Source organism: Dama dama, chromosome 5 (genome assembly GCF_033118175.1).
Source record: "Dama dama isolate Ldn47 chromosome 5, ASM3311817v1, whole genome shotgun sequence".
In the NCBI taxonomy this organism is placed as follows: domain Eukaryota; kingdom Metazoa; phylum Chordata; class Mammalia; order Artiodactyla; family Cervidae; genus Dama; species Dama dama.
Window position 1 is genome coordinate 88719926 of NC_083685.1, and position 22025 is coordinate 88741950.

At 52.8% G+C, this 22025-nt stretch overlaps 1 protein-coding gene, 1 non-coding gene and 1 pseudogene across 6 annotated transcripts in view; 1 reads left to right on the forward strand and 2 right to left on the reverse strand.

Moving 5' to 3' along the window:
- Positions 1-1248: 1248 nt before the first annotated feature.
- TRNAT-CGU (transfer RNA threonine (anticodon CGU)) lies at positions 1249-1320 on the reverse strand. The gene has a single exon. It is a non-coding gene; the product is annotated as a tRNA-Thr (tRNA).
- Positions 1321-3744: 2424 nt separating this feature from the next.
- On the forward strand, positions 3745-3902 carry LOC133055901 (small ribosomal subunit protein uS14-like; annotated as a pseudogene).
- A 14759-nt stretch (positions 3903-18661) lies between these two features.
- Positions 18662-22025, reverse strand: part of RAB11FIP4 (RAB11 family interacting protein 4) — a 103985-nt gene continuing 100621 nt past the window's right edge. For all 5 annotated transcript variants that reach the window (XM_061142850.1, XM_061142854.1, XM_061142855.1 and 2 more), the window contains 5 exons: positions 21901-21982; positions 21253-21390; positions 21010-21168; positions 19950-20093; positions 18662-18904 (listed from right to left, as the gene is read on the reverse strand). In XM_061142850.1, the coding sequence (XP_060998833.1) occupies positions 18788-18904; positions 19950-20093; positions 21010-21168; positions 21253-21390; positions 21901-21982 (640 nt within the window). In that variant the 3' untranslated portion in view covers positions 18662-18787. The remainder of the gene's footprint in view (positions 18905-19949; positions 20094-21009; positions 21169-21252; positions 21391-21900; positions 21983-22025) is intronic.

Below are 22025 nucleotides of genomic sequence, written 5' to 3' on the forward strand. Positions count from 1 at the left end.
TGTGCTGCAACTACTGAGCCTGCATGCCTGGAGCCCAGGCTTCACAACAAGAGGCCATTGCAATGAGAAGCCTGTGCACTGCAACTAGAGAGTAGCCCATGCTGGCTACAACCGGAGAAAGCCTGCACACAGCAACAAAGACATAGGGCAGCCAATAAATAAATAAGCTTTAAAAAAAAAAAAAAAAAAAAAAAACTCGTTAAAAAAAAAAGCGCCAAGCACAACTCTTCTATTTATTGGAATCATAGAGGGAAAGATCAATATATTTATTTCTATGCTGCCTGAGCCCTAGACACTGCCCCAAAGAGACTCTGCTGACATCCAATCCACCTGATGCTCCATGTGGTCAACTGTGCAGTGGGACCAGCAGACAGTTGTGTTCTGTGGTCATATCAACAGAAGTATGAGATACAGAATGAGGGAGGTGAAGTTTCCTTAGTAAGACTACACCTGGAGTAGAATTGGGTTGGCCAAAAAAGTTTGAGTTTTTCCATAAGATGTTATAGAAAAAACTAGGATGAACTTTTTGACTAACCCTATATTTTCAGTTCTGAGGGTCACAACTGAAGAAGGACCACATCAGGAGTGAGAGGCACTAACGTCATATTAACTGGATTGCTGACCCTAGAAATGACTTGGGGAGTGTCATCACTGGCTACGGGCCAGATTCAAAGGATCACACAAGCAGGCGCCAGTTTCCCAAGGGCTGGGAAAGGAAAAGGCGCTCTCCAGATGAACGATCTGGTTGGCTTCGTGGACAAGGAGAGAGACAGCGAGCACCGTGTGAATTCATCTTTCAAGCCCAAACCAGAAAACACCGCTCCATAAACGCAAACGCCCGTTCTGGAAAGTTCTCCCACCCTCAGGACGCGCAAAACCAGCGAGACCGGACCTATCCCCCCACCCCACCCAACCTATGGCAGCGACACCAATGCCTAGAGCGGGCCTTGTTGTCCCCACGGGTAACACGGGAATCTCAGGCCAGCCTCGCCCTGCGCATTGCGGCGGGGTGGTGGGGCTCCGGGGAGAGAAGGCGCCACAGCCGGGGCCGAGAGCCGCGCGAACTGGCCCGGCCTGCGCTGGTGACCGCGGAGCCTAGGGAAGGAGGGGGAAGGGTGGAACTCGAGGACGCCAAAACAGACATGAAAAGTAAAAAAAAAAAACAAAAAAACGCCACGTTACAGAGGAAGTGGGTAGCACACGTGGGACGCTAAAGCTCCCACGACCAAACCCAAACCCTCAAAGGGCAGGCACGGACGGGGTTCGAACCCGCGATCTTCGGTTTACGAGACCGACGCCTTACCACTTGGCCACCGCGCCTGACAGCCGAGGGAGCGGTGGAAGCTCTCAGTGGAGGGGAGGCGGCGCAGGCGCGGGAGGGGCGGCGCCTCGCCCCCAGCTCCGCCCCCGGCCCTGCCGCCCGGCCCTCCAGATCCGCGGGCCGAGACCCGGCTCTGCGAGCTGCCGGGGCGCGCTGAGGACCGAGGTCAGGCGCCGCTCGTCCCCTGTTCTGCCCGCGGTAGGTTGCGAACCCGCAGCGCCAGCCAGCCCGGCTCCGCCCCGCCTTCGGCGCCCGCAGGGGCGCGGCGCCTGCGGAGAGGCCAGCGCGGGGATTCGAAAGGGGCGGCGGCGGCGGCGGGCGGAGAGAAACCGAGACCGACGCCTGCTACGGAGCCGAAGCGGGGACGGCGGCGGTGGCCGGCGAGCCAGAGCAGGGCGTCCGCGCTGGCGTCTCAGCCGGCTCCGTGCGCCGCCGTGTGACCTTGGCCGGGTCACTTCCACCCCATCAGCAAGATACTGGGGGCAGCGCGCGGGAGCTCAGACCGAGTGCACCGGGAACCGAGTGGGCTAGAAGGGCGATGTAGGCACGGACGAGACTAGCTCCTGGAGAAAGATTCAGGGAGCCGCGCTGCAGGGACGAAGGGAGGTGAGCGAGCCTCCCTGACCCCGCGGGGCCGGTCACTAGCAAAACCTTCTTCGGTTGCTCTCTCCCTTTAGGTCCCCCCACCCCGGCCCGGGCCTCCTGCTGGAGATTCCCGAGTAAACATTTGTGTAGACTCGGTGGCCTTGCCCGGGAGGGCAGATGTAGGCGCACGTAGAGATGCCCCAGGGATGTTCCTGGGGACAGTGCTAGAGTGACCTGAATGGAGGTGTCTGATAGCCTGTTCGTTCCACGGAACAGCAGGTCACTCTTGAAAGGAATGATCCAGATTCAGAGGAATCAGCATAGAAACAGCACAAAAGGACGTGTGATTTTCAGATGTAGAACAAGACGTACCGTTTACTAATGCAAAGGGTACCAAGTAAATACCAAGTAAAAAGTAATACCAAGTGACACCAAGTAAAAAGTAAAATCATTAGAAAAATAGAAGGGGGAGACTGGAGTTAAGGAACCAAAGGGGATTTTAATGTTTTGTTTCTATTGTGTGAAAGGGGCAAAAAAAACCCGCTGAGGATGGAGATATGAGTGTTTATCATGATACTGTAGGTTTTGTATTTTCTTTAAAAAAGGAAGGAAGGGAATTTCATGGCGGCCTAATGGTTAGGATTCCAGGCTTTCACTGCAGTTGGGCAGGGATTCCATCCCTAGTTAGGGAACTAAGATCCTGCAAACTCCCGCAAAGTAAATGATAAAGGGGAAAAAAAAAAAAAGTAAAGGGGCTTCCCTGGTGGTCCAGTGGTTAAGACTAGGTGCTTCCACCGCAGGGGGCATGGGTTCTATCCTTGGGTGAGGAAATAAGATCCCATAAGCTAAGTGGTGTGATAAATAAAAATGGAAAAAATAATTATTTTTAAAAATAAAGAAAAGAAACTATGTCCCTCTGTCCTTATTTGGCCTGTGGCCATAGGGTCTGTTGCAGAAGAGGTGAGTGGGGTGGATGGGGAAGAGGCACCCTCTTGTCCAAGCAGTGTGTGGTCAACTGCCAGCCTCCACAGTGCCCAGCGCTCCTGCACACCAGTGTCAGAGAAGGGGACATAAGCCAGGTCTATCCACTGTTCATGACCCTGCCATCTCCACCGTCAGAGTCATTTTTGCTTATTTGTTGAACTTTTTAAAAAAGTACAGTAAATATAGTTTGTGGAGATTTGGGGAAACAGAGAAAAGTTATGGGTTTCCCCTGGTGGCTCAGCTGGTGAAGAATCTGTCCGCAGTGTGGGAGACCTGGGTTCGATCCCTGGGTTGGGAAGATCCCCTGGAGAAGGGAATGGCTACCCATTCCAGTATTCTGGCCTGGAGAATGCCATGGACAGAGGAGCCTGACAGGCTACAGTCCATGGAGGTCAGAGAAAAGCTATAAAAATTACAAACATTTTTAAGTGTACAATTGTGTTAACTACAGGCTATGTGACATCTCTGGAACATTTTCATCTTGCAAAATGGAAACTGTATACCCATTGAGCTGCAATTCCCCCATTTCTTCTCCCCCAGCCCCTGGCAACTACCATGGTGCTCTCTAAGAACTGAGCTGCTCAGGGTACCTCATAGAAGTGGGATCATACAGTGTCTTTTTGTGACTGATTTCTTTGAGCATAAATAAGGTCCTCTAGCTTCATCCATATTTATCTGCATATGACAGTTTCCTTCAAGGCTCAGTATTCCATTGTAAGTTTATCCATTCATCTTTCTTTGGACCTTTAGTTTACTCCTACCTCTTGGCTATTGTAAATAATGTTGCAGCAAAGGGGGGTGGTGTGTGCAAATATGTCAAGGTCCTGTGTTCCCTTTTGCCTCATTGCAGCCAAGAAAGCAACATGGGTCACCAGTAGCTCTACTGGAGCCATCTGAGAAAATTCGGTCACGGTTCTCGCTCTTCCCAGGTCTGATCCAGAAATATGGCCTTTATAATGTCCAGTGTTTCCGCCAGTATGTGAAGAACATCGGCTTCATTAAGTTGGACTAACTGAACTTCCTTAAATGGATCATCCAGCACATCTACCTAATGCAGAAACAATACTAGCTCTTTGTGTATAAAAGTTTAAAAACTTCAAAAAAAAAAAAAAAAAAGGGATCCTCTATTTAAAATATATACCCAGAAGTGGGAATGCTGGACCACATGGTAACTATTTTTAATTTTTTGAGGCACCTCCAAACAGTTGTCTGTAGTGACCGTGCAATTTTACAGTCCCGCCAACTCTGCACAAGGGTTCAGATGTCTCCATATCTGTGCCCATGCTTGTTTTGTTTTTTTTAGTGACCATCCTAATAAGCGTGAGCTTGTACAATTTCATTGTGGTTAGATTTGTGTTTCCCTGATTAGTGATGGTGAGCATAGTTTCATAGACTTGTTGGCCATTTGTTTATCTTCTTTGGAGAAATGTTCAAGCTCTTTGCAAACTTTTAAATCAGGTTATTGGGTTTATGGGGTTTTTTGCTTTCTCAGTTGTTCTTTATATATCTTGGATGTTAACCTCCTATCACATACGTGGTTTGCTAATATTCTCTCTCATTCCTTAGGCTGTTTTTTCACTCTTGTTTCCTTTACTTTACTGAAGTTTTCCATGTGCTGTAGTCCCGTTTGTCTGTTTTTGCCCTTTTTTGGTGACATCCAGTAATCATTGCCAAATCAAATGTCCTGAAGCTTTCCCCCTTTTTCTCCTAGAGTTATATCAACGCAGGTCTTATATAACCTAAGTTATATCAACTTAGGTCCTTAGTCCATTTTGGCTTAATTTTTGCATATGGTTAAGGTAAGCACACAACCTCATTACTTTGCCTATGGATATGCAATTTTCCCAGCACCATTTGTCAACAACTGATTACAATTAATGGAATCTTAAAATTAGCAATTTTTAGTGGCACATAAGTTTTTTAAAATCAAATTTGATGAAATGCACTATATATGTGATGCAGTTAGGAGAGACAGGCTCATATTCACATTAGTGTATTTCATGGTGTCCTCATTTTTCTCACCATTGTAAGATGAGCACATCCTACGTCCTTAAAAGTGTGGATCATTTCATGGCTCATAACAGGTGTACAACCCTGGGGCAGGATGTTAGGAGAAGATGTGCATCAGGGGAGGCTGGGAGGGGTAATATAGTAACTTTGCGCTTTCCACTCAATTTTGCTGTGGACCTAAAACTGCTCTAAAAACTAGCCTATTTTAAAAATACCTTTTAAAAAACCACTTTTTGGGGGGGGATGTGGTGCTATGAGGGAAATGTTTTTTTCCTTTTTTTTCCCCCAATTATTTTTATTAGTTGGAGGCTAATTACTTTACAAGATTGTAGTGGTTTTTGCCATACATTGATAAAAACCACTTGAAAAAGTAGTTAATTCTTGATCCTTTGTTCTGACTCCCCTGCTATGAGTCAGGGCCAACCCTGGGCTGCTCCTTGGAGGGGTCCCTGTGGGCCTGTCAAGGTCTACTTCTCAGCTGGGTAGGCCCAAGAGCCCGACTTTGTCATTCTTCCAGGAATGAGCAGACATAAGAACATGGCCTAACTTCTGTTTCCTAAACGCATGTGTACCATTTTTAATAGAGAGCTTTGGCCTTGGGGAAGATGCTCTGAAGCTTGACTGCAAGGTGAGAGCTGGTTCCAGAACACCAGCTCCTAGCTGACCATCAGGTCATACCTGTTTCCATGTAATGCAGTCATAAAATCATCCAGTTATTCAACAAATCCTCACTGAGCACCTACTAGGTGCCAGACTCTGTTCTCAATGCTGGGGCTATAGCAGTAAGCTAAGCATCGCAGATCCCTGCCCTCCCTCATGGAGCTTCTTTTTTAAAATATTTGTTTATTTTTGGCTGCACTGGGTCTTCACTGCTTTCTGAGTCGGCTTGAGGGCTCTAGAGCAGTGGCTCAATACTTGTGGTGTGTGGGCTTCGTTGCCCCATGGGATCTTCCCGGGCCGGGAATCGAATCTGTGTTGCTTGCCTTGGCAGGCAGATTCTTAATTATTAACCAGTGGACCACCAGGGAAGTCTGTGGAGCTTCTATTCTTAAATAAACAAAACATCCGATGGTGATAAGTACTAGGGAGAAAAATAAAGCAGAGAAGGAAGATAGGAAATTCTGGAGGTAAGGGGGAGAGTTGTAACTTTAAGCAAAGAGATGTAGTAGACTAAAGGGTGGTGTTGGAAAAGACTCTTTATAGAGTCCCTTGGACTGCAAGGATATCAAACCAGTCAATCCTAAAGGAAATTCAACCCTGAATATTCATTAAAAGGACTGATGCTGAAGTTCCAATACTTTGGCCACCTGATGCAAAGAGACGACTCATTAGAAAAGACCTTGATGCTGGGAAAGATTGAAGGCAAAAGGAGAAGGGGGCAGCAGAGGAAGAGATAGATAGCATCACCATGCCATGAACATGAATTTGAGCAAACTCCAGGAGACAGTGGAGGACAGAGGAGCCTGGAGTGCTGCAGTCCATGGGGTTGCAAAGAGGTTGGGGTTGCAATTGAGCGACTGAACAACAGAGGAGATTAAAAAACAAGCACAAATTCTTTGCTGCTTTTCATACCCAAAGGTAGGGTCTATTACCGCGTCCTTAGGCCGCCCATCTGTCTTGCCTTGACCAACAGAATGTGGCAAAAGTGATGGTGTGCAAGTTCTAAAGCTTAGGTCTCCAGAGCTCAGGTCTAAAGCTTAGGTCTCTGACAATTTCTGCCTTCACTATCTTAGAAGCCTGTCCCGAGACCACCGTGTAAGGAAGGCAGTCCAGCTATTCAGAGAGGAGAGGCCATGAGGCACCTCCCAGCCAGAAAGCCAGCATCACCTGCTGGACATGTCAGTGTGGCCACCTCAGACCACGCCCAGCTGACCCTTCAAACTGAGGGCAGTTGCATGAGTGAATCCAGGCACAGTCTGCAGAGGAATTGCTAGCCTACCCACAAAAAGTAATAAATTGGGGAAAAGTAATAAATTGTTCTCTTACATTTTGAGGGGAGTTTGTTACATAGCCATACTAGTTCCTAGATATAGGAGGTTACATACAACTAACACACTTCCTGGTTCTAGGTGTGTGGGCTGGTCGTTATTTGCATGGGGTAATTGAAATTGAAAGTGAAACCTTTGTGATGCTGGATGAACCTGGCAGGGATCACACCCTGCATCTCCTTAGAAGTTCTTTACTCTCAATTGCCTCATCCACAAAATGGGAGTATTCGTTAACTATTAGCCACAGCCCTGCATTAATTAAGAATTGAACCACCTTTTTCATTATTCACTGCTAAAATAAGCAGCTCGGAGTCATAGCCAAAGGACTGCCAGGGAAGTCCCCGAGACCTGGCATTTCATGTATCTGTTGTTCTGTGACCATTTTTTTGAGGTGGGCATGGGCACAAAGGAGACCCACTTCGTACCTCTCTGCCTACCTCTAGGTTTTGAGGTAGCTTGACCCTTTTCCTGTCACGTTTCCTATGCTCAGATTCACTGTCCCTTTGCCAGCACGAAAGCTCTAAATTAAGGCTGCCATTAGCAGGAGAAAAAAATTTAACACAGCTTGAAAACTTTCTGGAGCGTGTACGACCACATGTGTAGATAGTTAAATCAAGACTGCTTTTCATACTCGGGGTTAGTTTTTTTTTTTTTTTTTTTTCTTTCTTTCCCTTCTCAGTGTTTAGACATTCACCTTCTCCTGACTCCACCACTCTTGGTAGACTCGTCCCTCGTAACAAAACGTTTGCAGGTGTTTGTAATTTAAAGGGATGCGGGGGTGGTGGGGGGGCTCACAGGTGAATCATGGAATAAATGATCATCAGAAGCCCCCAAACAAGGTAGGAGCCTTAGCGAGCCCAGCGTTAAGTAGCTATAGCCCTTGGGACTTTTCCTTTTCTTGAACACGATCTTGATGTGATGGACAGTCGGGATTCTCTGGGGGGACTCCTGGACCCTAAGACACCTTCCCAGTTGAGGTCAGAGCCCTGATGGACCAAGTCATTCCCGAAGATGGCTCCTGTTTGGGTGGATATGTTTGGGGGAAGGATTGATCTGAAAAGCAGCCTGGTTGAACTGAAAATGCTCCAGCATTTTAATTTCTTTATTTATTGAAAACTTTTATTTCTTTAAGCCTTTTTGTATTTACTTTGGCCACATCATGCAACATGCAGGATCTTAGTTCCCTGACCAGGGATCGAATCCTACACTGGCAGCTCGCAGTCATAGCCACGGGACTGCTAGGGAAGTTCCCAAGACTCGCTGTTTCCTACTTCTGTTGCTGTGTGACCAACTACCTCAAAACGTAGAGGTAGGCAGAGAGGTACCCAGTGGGTCTCCTTTGTGCCCACACCCACCTCAAAAAAAATGGGAACATCTGCGGGCTCTCTAGGGGGACAAGCTGGATTGTTTCCTCTCCTAGCTTCCTTCTACATGACAGCCTCCAGCGTGGACCTTAACAACATTCCTCCCGCTCCCAGCACCACCCAGCACCACCACAAGGGTAGACAGAAGCCCTGGGCGTCTGGCCTGCCGCTGCTAGAGACCAGGAGAGTCCAGCTTGTGGTCTGGGGACGTGGCCTACTGGACTGGATAAGATGGGAAGGCTGAGTGAAGCCAGAGGGGAACAGTGGGGCTAGAAACAGGGGATGAGTGCTGCCAAAGGGTATAGAAAATGGGCTCAAACTTCAGCGCCTTTGTCCTCTGGGTTTGGGCCTTCCAGGAGCTCCTATATTACTATTCTTCTTAACCCAGAGGCCCCACAAGTATCATAAAACCCAAATCAGAACCCAATATCAAAGTCAGACTTTGGAAAGAAAGGGCTACACCAGGGACAGCAGAAGAGTGAGGGGGAGCTTCCTGTATCCCCAACTCAGTCCCCTGGTAAGTTCCAGAAGGACTGGCTTGAAGCTGGCTCCAGGCTTCCTAGGCTCATAGAGCCCACAACCTTACCCCAGCGGGTTCGGGGCACTATTGACCCCTCAGCCCACATTAAGCTGCAGCCCTGCCAACCAGGCTGACCCACGGCAGACCCACCACCCCTCCTGGGCCTCTGCCCCTGCCCCTGCCCTTCATCAGGGCAAAAGGGCTGCACAAGTTTCACCCGTGTGCCTCCTACGGGGCCCCCACACCCCACCCGCCACGCCAAGCACTCAGAACACTGCTGAGCCCTAAGGAGACTCAGCCACATGAAAGAACCACCTCCTCGTTGTCCGCTCTCGTGGGCCAAACACGGCATTAGGCACGGGGATGAAGTGGGGGCAGACCACAGGGGACAACTGTGGCCGAATCCCCCTTCTCCACGGCTCAAAGGTCCAAGAGCCGCCAAACAGACAGACCGACCCCGACTCGCCCCTCCCCTGGACCCCCGGCTGACCACAGGTCTGGGGACTCCATCGTTGGGAGTGCTGTGGCTCCTCTCCTGAGGGTCCCGGGTCAGAGCCTTTTCCACCCTGGGCGTGGTTTAGTCATTTTCTGGAGATAAGTTGGCTGAGTGGACCCTCCCAGCACGACCATTAGAAGCCTTCCTCCCTTGCCCCAGCGACCACCCAAACCTGGTGATGCAAACTCCCCATCTCACACAGCACACACCCACACACAAAACCAGAACAAAATAAATCAGGTCTTACCTGAGTCCATGCTGCCTACGTCTCCTTTCCTCTCTCAGCAACCTAGTCCCCCTGCCGCTCTCTGGAACTCAGCTCTGTCCAGGCGGCCCCCAGCTAAAGAGGCTTCTTCGTGGTGGCCATGCACAGCCCTGCCCCCTGACCTCTGACCTGCTGGTTATTTGCATATGTTCTTGGTGTCCTTCCCAACCTCCTTCACCTGGCCATCTCCATCTTTTCCTCCTGAGGTTTCCCCTGATTCATCAGATGATTTCCAGAATGATGATGCAATGACTCTCAGCCCTAAACACGCTGGAATCCCCTGGGGGGCTTTGGAAAAACCCGTGTCCAGCCCCACCCCTCACCAGGTGAATTCAAGTCACTGGGCTGGGTCCCCATATCCACAAGGCTTCAAGTTCCTCCAGGTGATTCAAATATGCAACCCGGTTTGATAACCTCCCTTTCTAGAAGCTGCTCTGCCGTGAGCGTGGGGGGCGGATCTGTCTTCCTTGCCCTACCCCTTGTCTTTAGGGTGCTGGTGGCTGATGAAACACTTGCTTAATGGATGATGAGACCCACCCTTAACCCAGCACACTCTGAATGGCCTCAGCTGTCCCATTTCCCTAGCCCCACCTCCTCACTCACCGCCCAGTCACAGTGCCCTGAAAGGGCCAAGCTTTCTACAAGCCTCCTCCACGTGTGATTCCCAGATCCTACCATCCTTCAGGGCTCTGCTGAAATGCCCTGTCCTCGGGGAAATTGTCCCTGATGCCCACTGGCCTCAATCCCCCTGCCCCCAGCTCCCATCCCTGCCTCGACCTTTTCCTTGGAAACTCTCATCACCCAAGTCACCTATGTCTCTCCTTCCTCCAAGGAAGAGTCTTTGCTGTCTTTTTGGTACCAAATCCCCAAATGTTGTCACAGAGCTGGTGCTGGCAGATTAAGTCTGTTGGTTGAGTGATTTTGGTATCCAGGTATTTTTGACCCTTCAGGAGACTTTATCCTGGGCCCAGAGGACTCTAAGAGGCCCTAAATTTGAGGGCATGGTGAGTTGATAGGATTCAATCCTTGGTCAGGGAACAAGATCTCATGTGTTGCAACTAAAGATCCTGCATGCCACAACCAAGACTCGGCGCAACCAAATAAATAATTTTTAAAAAAGCAACAAAACGTGGATACATGGAGGAGGATGGTCATGTGACAACAAAGGGAGCTTGGAGTGATGTAGCCACAAGGAGCACCAGGGACTGCCAGTAGCCATCAGCCAGGAGAGGCATGGAGTAGACCCTCAGCTGGAGCCTCAAGAGGTGGCACATTGTTAAAGAACCCACCTGCCAATGAAGGAGGTGCAAGAGACGTGGGGTCAGTCTCTGGGTCATGAAGATCTCATGGTGGAGAACTTGGCAACCACTCCAGTATTCTTGCCTGGGAAATCCCATGGACAGAAGAGCCTGGCGGGCTACAGTCCATAGAGTCACAAAGATTGGACATGACTGAGCAACTGAATACACAGTGGAGCCTCTAGTAGTAAGTAATGTTGCTGATATCTTGACCTCAGACTTCTGGCCTCTGGAACTGTGAGAAAATTAATTTCTGTTGTTTTAAACCCCTCCACTGATTTCTTGTCTATTTTTACAGCCACCCTGGAAAACTAATTTTATAGAGGAGACATTCTGATTAGGAGCCTTTGGGGGAAGAGGAGTTTTGCCTCCCAAATCCAGATTCTGATTCGGCAAGCACATGCCAGTTCCCATCTGGTGACTTGACTCCTCGGGTAGGAACTGTTAACTTCCCTTGTTTTACAGATGAGGCAACCGAAACTCAGATAACTTGCTTAGTCACATGGAAGTCAGAGAGCGGGGGTCTGATTTCAAGTGCAAGAATTTTTCCATGAACAGAGTTGGTGCTCAGCAAATGCTTAATGGCCTAATTCTTGTGAAACATCAGCATGTTGGAAGTTTAATACTGGGGTTCTCAGGAACACCCCCGTCCCTACCCTGAATCCCAAGACGTCACTGTGCTTTCCTCTGCTTTTCAGGGCTTCAGATCTCAACACACACCCCAGGGTGCAAGGGGGGTTACAGATTCTGTAAAGGCCAGCAGTTGCTTCTGGATGGCTGGGGTAGAGGGCAGAACCAGTCTCAAAAAAAAAAGTAATGGTTCACTAAGAAGGAAGCTGTTTCTGAAACTGGGGTGTGGGTCCAGTGCTCGGGAACTGGGGACACCTGGCTGGCAGCAGAGGGCTCCTGAAAGGAGCTGGGAATAGAGTTGCCAGATAAAATACAGGAGGCCCAGTTACATTTGAATTTCAGATAAATGAATAACAGTATTGCTTGGGACATACTTATACTGAAAAATTATCTCAAATTCAGATTTAACTGGGTGTTCTGCATTTTGACTTGCAGAGTCTGGCAACCCTAGTTAGGAAGGAAAAGGCAGGTTAGGAGTAAAGGTCTAGAACACATGACTCCCAGTGCTGGAAGATGACTTTGCCATGAGCCCAGGAGGCCGTGTGAATCCATTGAAGGGGCACCGTCCACCCACCCGGGCAGACCCAAGGCACCAGGGTCTGTGTGCGGAGGTGGGGGGCCTGGGCCAACAACTTACCTCCAGAGGCTGGACCTGTGAGCCCCTTCAACACTTGGAATCGCATAACAACCAGGAGCAGGCAAGGAGGGCGGGACTCTGAGGGCCTGGGCCCCTCACCTGGAGCACCCTCCAGGGCTTGGTAGGACTCAGGCTGGCAGCCTGGTGTGAAACCAGGCTCAAGTGGAGGACGTGGGCCTGGGACCCAGGGCGGCACAGGAGGGGACACAGAGGGAGCTGGCACCAGAATCCAGCTCATGACCAGAGCAAACTGAAACCCTGGGAGGCCCGGGCTGAGAAAGCAAACATGGCTGCCTAGAGGACAGCTTTCAAACATCACCAGGGATGATGATGGGATCCACATCTCCTCTCCCAGGGACAGCAGGCTCACAGGAGGGTCTGCGGGGTGAGCCCCTGCCCCGGAGACTGTTACCTGGTACCCTGGGTGAGGCCCGTTCTTCCTATGAGACTGGCCCCAGGAGTTCCGAGACCAGGCCTCCCTTCTTCCACCCTCCCTCCCCCAGCAAGGAGACACCATCAAGTCAGGCAAGAAAAGCAAAGTGTTTATTTACATCTCGGTCTGTACACGAGAGTTCCCCAGGGAGCCTGCCTCTACAAGCCTGCTCCTTTTCGGCCCAGAAGCAGGGCGGGGGGGGGGGGGGGGGGGGGGGGCAGAGGGCTTGGGACCCTAGGACTCAGCCTCGGAGCCTCAACCCCCTCCCCTCACGCTGGGGCCTGGACGTGGAGGTCTCACCCCAGCCCCAGAGCTAAGCCTGCTTCTGGATGGAGGCTCCAGGGGCAGAAGACTCGGGTGAAATCCCGTGATGCGACAGAGGCACCTGACAAGCCCCCGGATGAGCCTCCGCGTGCAGCTCATCCCTCTCGGCTCAGGAGACCCAGCGGAGAAAGCAGGAGGAGCTGGGAGCCTCAGTGACACGAGGTCCTGACATCACCGGGGATTTAACGGCACCCGGGTCTGAGCACCTTGGGCGGATGAGGAAGAGCTCGGTGGTTGTTAACGGCAGGCGGGGGACGCAGCCTGAAGCCTCTTCCTTCTGCCCACTTAGGGTCTGAAGCTGTTCAGACAGCAGATGGTGGTGGCCCTGAACCCAGGCCCAGCACCCAGCCCTAGGAGCCATGCAGCTGGAGCTTCTTCTGGGGGGCCCGGGTGCATCCTCCCAGGGGCCCACAGAGTGGCTGCAGACCCGATGCCCCAATGAGAAAGGTGCGCTCTGCTGGCTACAGGTACTGACACCCACTCGTCGAGGGGTTGGTGGGAGAAGCTGCTTTGCACAAAGTGAGCCTTTTCTAGAGTGCAGGGTTCCTAAAGAGCGGCGGGCTGGATGAGGCGCTGAGTGGGCCCATGGCCCCCCAAGCTAGAGACCGGAATGAAACATCTGTCTCAGGTTAGCGAGTCTGCATGGCTGAGCGGGTGGAGGGCCTGGGGACGGCGTGCGGGGGGCCAGCCTCGTGGGGCGGAGGCGCATGGACACAGAGGGGCTGCTTTGTACACTTTGCAGGGCTCGGGCAGGGCCAGGGTAACCGCGAGGACGTAGAAAAGGGGGCAGTGGAAATGTGGGAACTCCTGTACAGGGTGACGGGGGGAGAAGGCACGAAGACGACGACCCCAAATCATGCAGACAAAACAGCCTGTGCAGCACAGCAAAGCCGCGGGCCCGGAGGAAGCCCGTCCCCCGAGGCTGCAGCGCCTAGACCCCCCAGATGGGGTGGCCCCGGGGTGCCCATCTCAGCCACCCACTGCTGGTGGCACCGGGCAGACGACCCTCCTTTACGGTCACAACGAAAATGAAGAGAGAAACCTACGAGGTCAGAGCACCAACGTCACGTGACATCTAGCTTCGCAGGGTCTATGCTTTTAGAAACAGACCTTTCTAGAAGGCAGCCTGTTTCCCCAAGAAAGAGGAATGTGGCAGAAGGGCGGGCAGACAGGCAGGCAGGCCCAGGGCTCCAGCCTTTCATGCTTCCTGCCTGTTCGTGGGCCCGCTCAGAATGGGCTGGCAGGGCTTGGAGATCCTTAAGGTCAGCAGAGGGAAGGGACTTGCTCAAAGTCACCCAGGTGGCCCCTCACCAGCCTGAAGCATCACAGGAAAGGGGCTGCCCTAGATCCAAAAGAGGAAAGTTCTGAAGTTCTGCACTGCCCCCTCCTCAGTCTACAACCCACCCCAGTCCATAAGAGAGTCGCTGTAGATCTGCCAGGAGAACAAAGTCATTGCCTGGGCACTGTAACCATCCCAACACATCCCCTGTTCTGATCACGTCTATAATTAGCTTTTAGGTATAAATTTGCTAACGCATTAAACCCACACACCTATGGAGCACAAAAAGAGGGCTTACTTTCTGCCCAGTCCACCAGGCCCCACTGGCTCCTGCAGGCCTTTGCCTGTTACTAAGTCCCTCATTGGAACAAAAGAGCCTGCTTTCCTGATCCCTAGGACCTGGCTGGGCCAGGAATTCAGCAGACTAGAGCCTGGAGCCTCCAGGGCTGGGGAGGGATGCTGGTGTGGTGAGTAATGGGGTAGGGGCTGGGGTGACCTTTATCCACCCGTTCTGAAAACAGATCAGAAAGCAGGAATCCCCTTGGGCTCAGCTGTGTGTGGGTAGCTGCTATTTCTGAGGCTGCTTTCAGCACTCGCACCCACCCCCACTCTATTCTACTCTCACTTTAATCACTGGGCCTGTGACTGATACATCCCAACACCTGCCGCCCACCGACTCCATGCGCAGCAGGCAGAGACCCACCTGCCCACTCAGGTTTGCTAACCCCTAGGCTGGTGGCTCAGCTGGTAAAGAATCGCCTGCAATGTGGGAGACCTGGGTTCAGTCTCTGGGTTGGGAAGATCCCCTGGAGAAAGGGAGAATTCCATGGACTATATAGTCCATGGGGTCCCAAATAATCGGATATGACTGAGCGACTCTCACTTTCCAGGCTCCTGAGAACAGCTGGATCTACCCACTCCTGAAGGCATCTGGCCTCCCCTCCTGGGTGTGAGGGGGTCTGCTAACGTCTCATCATCTGACATCACTAAAGGAAAAGCCACCAACGTCTCAGCAGGGGAATTCAATGTTACCCAGCACCTAGGTTAACAAGCCCGACAGAGGTTTTCCCTGCCTCTGGCCAACTGCCTCCTAGGAGTCCCAACCTCGGCTGCACACTACCATCACCCAGGGAGCTCTCTGAACAGTTAGGTGCCTGGGCCATACCCACACCAACTGAATCCAGGTTTCTGGAGGCCCAGGCAGCAGCATTGAAAAAAATCTCCCTAGTGATTCCAATGCACAGCCCAAGTTGAGAACCACTATTACTATTTCAGGTCTGGGTACTTTGGGAGGTTGTCAAACTCTGTTTTTAACGGGTCAGAAACAGATTAGGAGTTTACAGATAAAGGATAATTTCTCTTTGACAATTCTCAAAGAACCTGCAAATTTAAAATAACTTATCTGACTCTGGCAATTCAAAGTTAATTTGTTTTTAGACATTGACTTGCTGGTTCAACGAATTTTGTTGGGGTTCTGATTAAATGTGAGAACCGCCCAGGGTCATGTCAAACATGAAACTGCAGAACCCCCTCCCCATATCCCGAAACAACCTCTAAAACCTGCAGACAAGTCATTGCTAACCCCTACTTGGTAGCGTTGCCAGGCTTAGCAAAAATGAAACCCACCCGGGGCACCCAGTTGAATTATAATCACCTGGGGAATTCTTAAACTCCAATGATGCCTGGGCTGCACCCCACAACAACAGAATCAGAACCTCTGGGGATAGGGCCCAGTTACCAGAATTTTTAAAACGTCTATCGTTTTAAATATATCCCAAGTATTTGTACGGAACACCTACTGAAAGTTATTTGTTTTGCCTGAAATTCACATTTCATGGGGCATCCTGTATATTCTCCAGCAGCCCCACCACCGAGAGGTAAAAGCACAACCTTCAACCAGGAAGCAAAGGGGATAACACATGGGGAGTAGGGTCTGCCCACGGGGACCCCATTCTAGAACCTGCACAGGGCCGGTGGCCTGGAACCCCTGTGGCATTGCTCCCTTCAGGCTAAAAAGCTACAGGATCTGAACAAGCCTATTGGATGTATTATGGCTGAAGAAGGCTGGATTTAACTTGGGGTGTGTGTTAAATAGAACTCAGTCTCAATTTTAAAGTCAGCCAGGTTCTCAGACCAGGTCCAGAGGCGATTTTCCGTCCAGCGCTTCCTGGAGGGAGTCAGCTCCCGTGGCGCGCCCCCTTCAGGCTCACAGCTTTCTCCACCCGCTTTCCCCTGGGCGGAGACTCCTTGCCACATTCTGACTTGGTTATAAACTCAGGCCTCTGTGGCCTTCCCTGGAATTCCACATCAGTGAGGCTAAAGAGTATGTACACTGTCACCCATAAAACGCTCCTCCCCCAGGGCGAGCCCCCGCCGACCCTGCCCACGGACCAGGACCCGGATCCGACTGGCCTTTCTGCAGGATGCCTTCCCATATAAAACCCAGACCCAAGCCGCAGTGTGAGTCATCAGCTTTCCGGTCTAGATTCATGCCATTCCTTCCTCTTAGCAAACTCTCAAGAGACCCACTCCCCATGCCTTCCTTCCACTGCCGCTTCTGCTTAGACCCCTGGGGGCCCCAAGGAGACCAGTGTCCTGAGGGGTTGAGAGACTCCCAGGAGACTGACCCCCTGTCCTCATCTTCCTGGTGCGGGTGGCCCCAAAGTCCTGGATCAGATCCATGCACATGCTCAAACAGAAGTCGCAAAATACAACGAGAGTGACTGGAACCGGATGAAGACCAGTCCTGGCTGCAGCCCTGCTCTGTCAGTGGGAACACACCTGAGTCCCCAGGTCCCCGCTCACCCTCCCAGCCCTCTCTCCTCTGCACACACGTGTCCCCAGCGTGCCCAAGCCTTCTCTTTCACACGACAAGTGCTGAAGGAAACAAATGGCAGGGGCGTGGCGCGCGCGCGGGGTTGGGGTGGGGTATGTTGGAAATAAGACTATGCGCATTTATCTGTATTTGGATTAAGGAAATGGTTCAGAAGCCACACAAAATTGAGACAAACTGGAAAACTCAAAAGAAGAGTACCATATCTGCTCCCAGCTGCCTAGAACAAAAGATCACGTGAAAGATCCAGAGGGTGAATTTCCACTGTGTCACCAGGCTGATCTTTCTTTACCTTTGAAACAGAACTGGGAGTCTGTACTGATTTATTGTTTCTGTTGCGGTTCAGTTACAGCCATGGCCTGGTCATAGCTATGTCTTTTGACCTTCTTTTTGTTCCCTTAAAATCTGTAACTGGGCTTCCCAGGTGGCTCAGTGGTAAAAGAATCTGCCTGCTGAGACAGGAGGCGTGGATTTGATCCCTGGGTCAGGAAGATGCCCTGGAGGAGGAAACAGCAACCCACTCCAGTAGGTTGGATTCATGGAGAATCCCATGGACAGAGGAGCCTGGTGAGTTACAGTCCATGGGGTTGCAAGGAGTTGGACACAACCGAGCGACTAAACCACCAAACACCACCACCAGCATGGAAGACTAAGATTTCCCTGCAACTTCCCCAACTGTCTCTCACACCAGCATAGCATTTGTTCTCCTGGCTGAGACCTGAGTACAGGCGTGTTTCTAGAGGCTGGGACAGAAGGGCCTCACTGTCCGGCAGAGCCAAACCAAGAGCGTGGATTCTGAAAACCCAAACCTAAGGCCGTGGCCAGGGACAGGTGAGCAAGGCCCACTCCCAGCCCCTGGGGGCTGTTGAGAGGGTCCATCCACGCTCCTTTCCTACAAGGCAGCCCCCGGGAAGGAGGCTGACAGGGACGAGACCGTGTCTTTGGTTGCCCAACGCCAGCACGTGCCCTAGACTGTCCCCACCCCCTTCCCTTTTCTTTTAGTCCTTCATGTACACCCAAGTGAATGCCGCTTATTTTTCATGGTCTTAAAAGACAAAACCAAGACAGAAAAGGAGAGGTAGGTAAGCAGGAATGGGCAGGTTGACGGAGAACTCTCAAAATGCCAAGATCCCTCAGGATGACGGCTGCCCCTCAGCCCCAACCCCCACACCTCCAGCTCCTCTGCAAGCCTGAGTCCTTTGGATACACTGCGCGCGAGCCTCACCGGGGGCTGCTGGCTGCAGGAGGGGCTCCTGAGGACCCCCGACATGTCGCCCCCCACCACCTCCTTCCTTCTCTCCGAACTCAAGCACCTGGGCCTGAAAGGTGGCCGAAGAGGTTGGTGAGGCGTTCAAGCTCCTGGAAAAGGGCGTCACTTTGCCCCAGCTCCCAGGGGGAAACAGGGATGGGGGTCAAAGGGCCTGTCGCACTAGAATGCTTTTCAATCCTTGTCCCCAGAGGTAGAATCATTTTGTCCAGTATCTGAAACGCAAGCTGCTTCTAGCTCTCGTCATTACAGTAACTCCTGACGGCTGACCTCGCCCCCGCCCACCTCCACGACCCTCTGCCCCTCGCAACGGGACCGCAAAACACAAGGACGGCTGACGGCGCAGACGGCACCACAGCTGCCCAGGCTCACGCTGTGCTGTGCGCACGGCCTCCCCACATCCACACCAGTACACGTTACACAGCGGTGGCCAGAGACACATTTACAGTGTGCGTGGGAGGCCCGGCCCGCGCCGCATCCTCGGGCAGGGTTCTGCCCCTGAATCCTGGGGTCCGGGGGTCCTGCGGCTGCTCTGCAGCCAGCAACCCTCGTCTCAGTGTTTGATCTCGAGGATGGAGGGGTTGTGGTCCAGGATGGCAAGGATGATCTTGTCCATGTACTGTCTCAGCCGGAAGTTGATCTCCTCCTGCTCCTTGAGGGCTTCCATGAGCTGGAGGGAACGAGAAAGGGAGGTCAGAGGCCGGGCAGGGGGCTGGGGTGTGGGCAGAGCCAGTGTCCCAACAAAACCAGCCTTGGAGCCTGGGCACTAGTCTCTGGTGTCACACCCGGGCAGGTGGAAAGGTGCAGAGGTGCAGGCCACACCCCCAGAGAGGCCTGTATCACTGGCCCGTTGCGGGGCGCCCAGACGTGTGCGATAGTTTTGCTGAAGGCAGAGAATGCTTGGCCAAAGGCATTTATAATCAGGAGTGACACCCAATGTCCCAAGACCCTAAGACTGCCCACTGTTTCCTCTTGCCACCCCCAGCCCTGCCGCTGTCCTTCTCAGGTCGACTCCTGCCGTGTCCATGGGCTGCACCTCTGCCCGCAGGCTAGAGGCTGCTGCCAGGCTCATGTGGGCACTCCTCAAGGCCAGGGGCCAGCTCCTGGCTGTGTGCCCCCAGCACGGGGTAAAGGGGTTTGGTGACTCTTGTTGAAATCTAACCTGGGTATCTCGGAGGCCTGATCTCTCATAACCATACCCCAGTGGGGCAGAAAGAGTGAGCTTTGGTGCTAGGGACCTGGGTTCCTCTCTCTCCGTAAGCTGGGTGATCTTGGGTGATCCTGGTCTCCCGATCTGTGACATCAAAGTGTTCAGAAAACCTTCGCGTTCTCAGAAGATTAAATGAAGACATACTGCAAGCAGGTGCCCCCCAAAATACTAGTATCCTTCTCCTGCTGGCTTGGGTCCAGGGGACACCTGGCCTCTCCTGGATCACACACCGATGACATCAACGGGCCATTCCGGCACACTCCTGACCTAGCGAACTCAAACTCCGCCCTGCTCCAAACCCCACTCTCCTCCCACCACGTACAGGAAATTGGAGCAGGTTTAACTCTGCCTGCAGGCTCCCCCTGTCACTGCTCTGCCACATCACTCGGGGTCACTGCAGATGGGGACTCACAGGGGGCCAGGCCCTGGCCTGCTTTTCCTGCCCCGGGGCAGGACTCACCGGCAAGGGGCCACACTCCACGGCGAGAGCGTGTGGGCACCTTACCTCATCGCGAGAGGCTGTGTCTATTTCCGCTGCCAGGGACTGGGCTTTGGTCTGGGTGGCAAAGAGGTTCTTGGCTTCATAGAGGCTGAGGCTCAGGATCTGTCCATTCAAGTCGTCATTCTGATCTCGGAGCTTGTGATTCTCCTGCGGAGGGGGACACAGGCAAGTCTGACTCCCACTGGGACCCGCTTCTCTGCATCTGTGGCCTCCTGACCTCCCCCCCAACCCGCCTCCTTCCCCCCCGGGTATGTGTCACCGGCCAGTTCAGGACACCCACGGATGACCAGGCCTCTGCCGGATGCCAGGGCGAGGAGGGCTGGGTCCTGAGGGGTCTTGGGGTTCTGAGGAGGAGTTATAGCCCTGCTCAGAGAGCCAGGTTTCCAGAGAGAAACATGGCTCCAGACCACCCCTTCTTCCCTGGGGGTGGGTGAGCTGGAAGAAGGGCCCCGGACGACACTGCCCACTCAGTGGCTCCTCCAACACTGGCCCTTGGACAGGGAAAGTGATGCTCTGGGCCCTGCGGTGGCAGGTCAGCTGATCTCCTTGGCTCCTCCTGCAGTCGGGCTCAGAAGTCCTGCTCTGGGGAGTTCTTTCCAGAGGCCTCTTGGCTCCTGCGTGCAGCCGGAGCAGTACCATCCTGCCCGGACCCAGGTGACCAGCCCCTGCTGTAGCTTTTGCCTCAAGGCTCCTAACGGCTCACATCTGGGACCCCGGGCGCCCCCTTGTGGCTGAGAAGGGCTGGGGTTTAGGACTGTCGTGGGACATGAACCTCGGGGAGCTGCCCCACGGGGGTAATTTATTCTGCAGGGTCTCTGAGCACCCTCAGGCCCCTGCTGGGTCACCGCCCCTCCTGATCCCGCTTCCCCCACCCCAAGGGCTCCCCAGTCACAGGAGAGTGTCCAGGAACCCTCTGAAATGGACTCTTGATGATCGAGGTGTCGGGAGAAGCAGGCAGTTACACGGGGGAAGGAGGCGCTCCAGCGCTCGGGCCTGCAGAGGAGACACACCCCAAGGGGACCTGGACACCTCATTCCCTGGGACGGGGGCTCCCGGGGCCTACCTGCTTGAGCCGCTTGACCTCGTGCTCCAACTCGACCTCTCGGGCCCTGGCGTTGAACTCGCCGAGGCTGGAGGACGAGCTGCGGCCCCTGCCCGGCCGCTCGCAGTCCAGCTTGTACATCTGCAGGTGCTCCAGCTCCTTCCGCAAGTCCTCGATGAGCTGCGGGGGAAAGAGGCCGGTTGGCAGGAGCATGGATGAGGTGGGGGGTGGTGGGGTGGGGCGCCCTGGAGCCCGCCAACCCACCTCCTGCGTCGCCTCCCGCTCCTTCTGGAACTCCAGGCGGTTGTGCCGCAACTTGTCCATCATGCGCTTGTACAGGTCCATCTCATCCTTGAGCCGCAGGCTCGTGTCCTCCAGCCGGTCGGACATGCGCTGCCGTTCCTGCAGCCGGGGAGGCCGGGGCAGGGGGAGAGTTCCCAGGGGGCCCGCTGCACTCTGGGGGGCGGGCTTCCCTGGGGGCCTGGGGCAGGCAACTTGACAAATGGACAATCAGACCAGCCCCCTGGACAGAGCCCTCGGAGGCATGAATTAAAGAAACAGCTACATCCCCTAATTCTAGCGCTGCAGCAAGAAAAGCCTCAGGTCTCCACAGTCCTTCCATGATGCCAGATGGACTTGAATAGAAGGTAAGAGTCCAAATCGAGGCTGGCCTCTTTCTCCTCATTTTCCCCCATAATATAAAGAAATGTATTCACTGTGCAACATGTGGAAAATCAGAAATATGCAAAGACAAACTATTTGTATTTGTCCCCCCCCCCCCCCCTTTTTTTTTGGCCAGGGCAATGAGAATTTCAGAAACTAGAAACTAAAAGGCCAGTGATGGCCAACACGGCCTCTCTGTGGATTCAGCTCAAGATCCAAGTCTGAGCAATGCCTGAACCTAATGCTCACCTCATCCAGCTTCTCTGTCTGTGACTTGAGCCGAGTCACTGTCGTTCTAAGCTCGGTGTTTTCTTCCTCTAATTGCTGCACCCTGGGGACAGGAGAGGGACAAGAATGTCAGAAATGGAGATTAT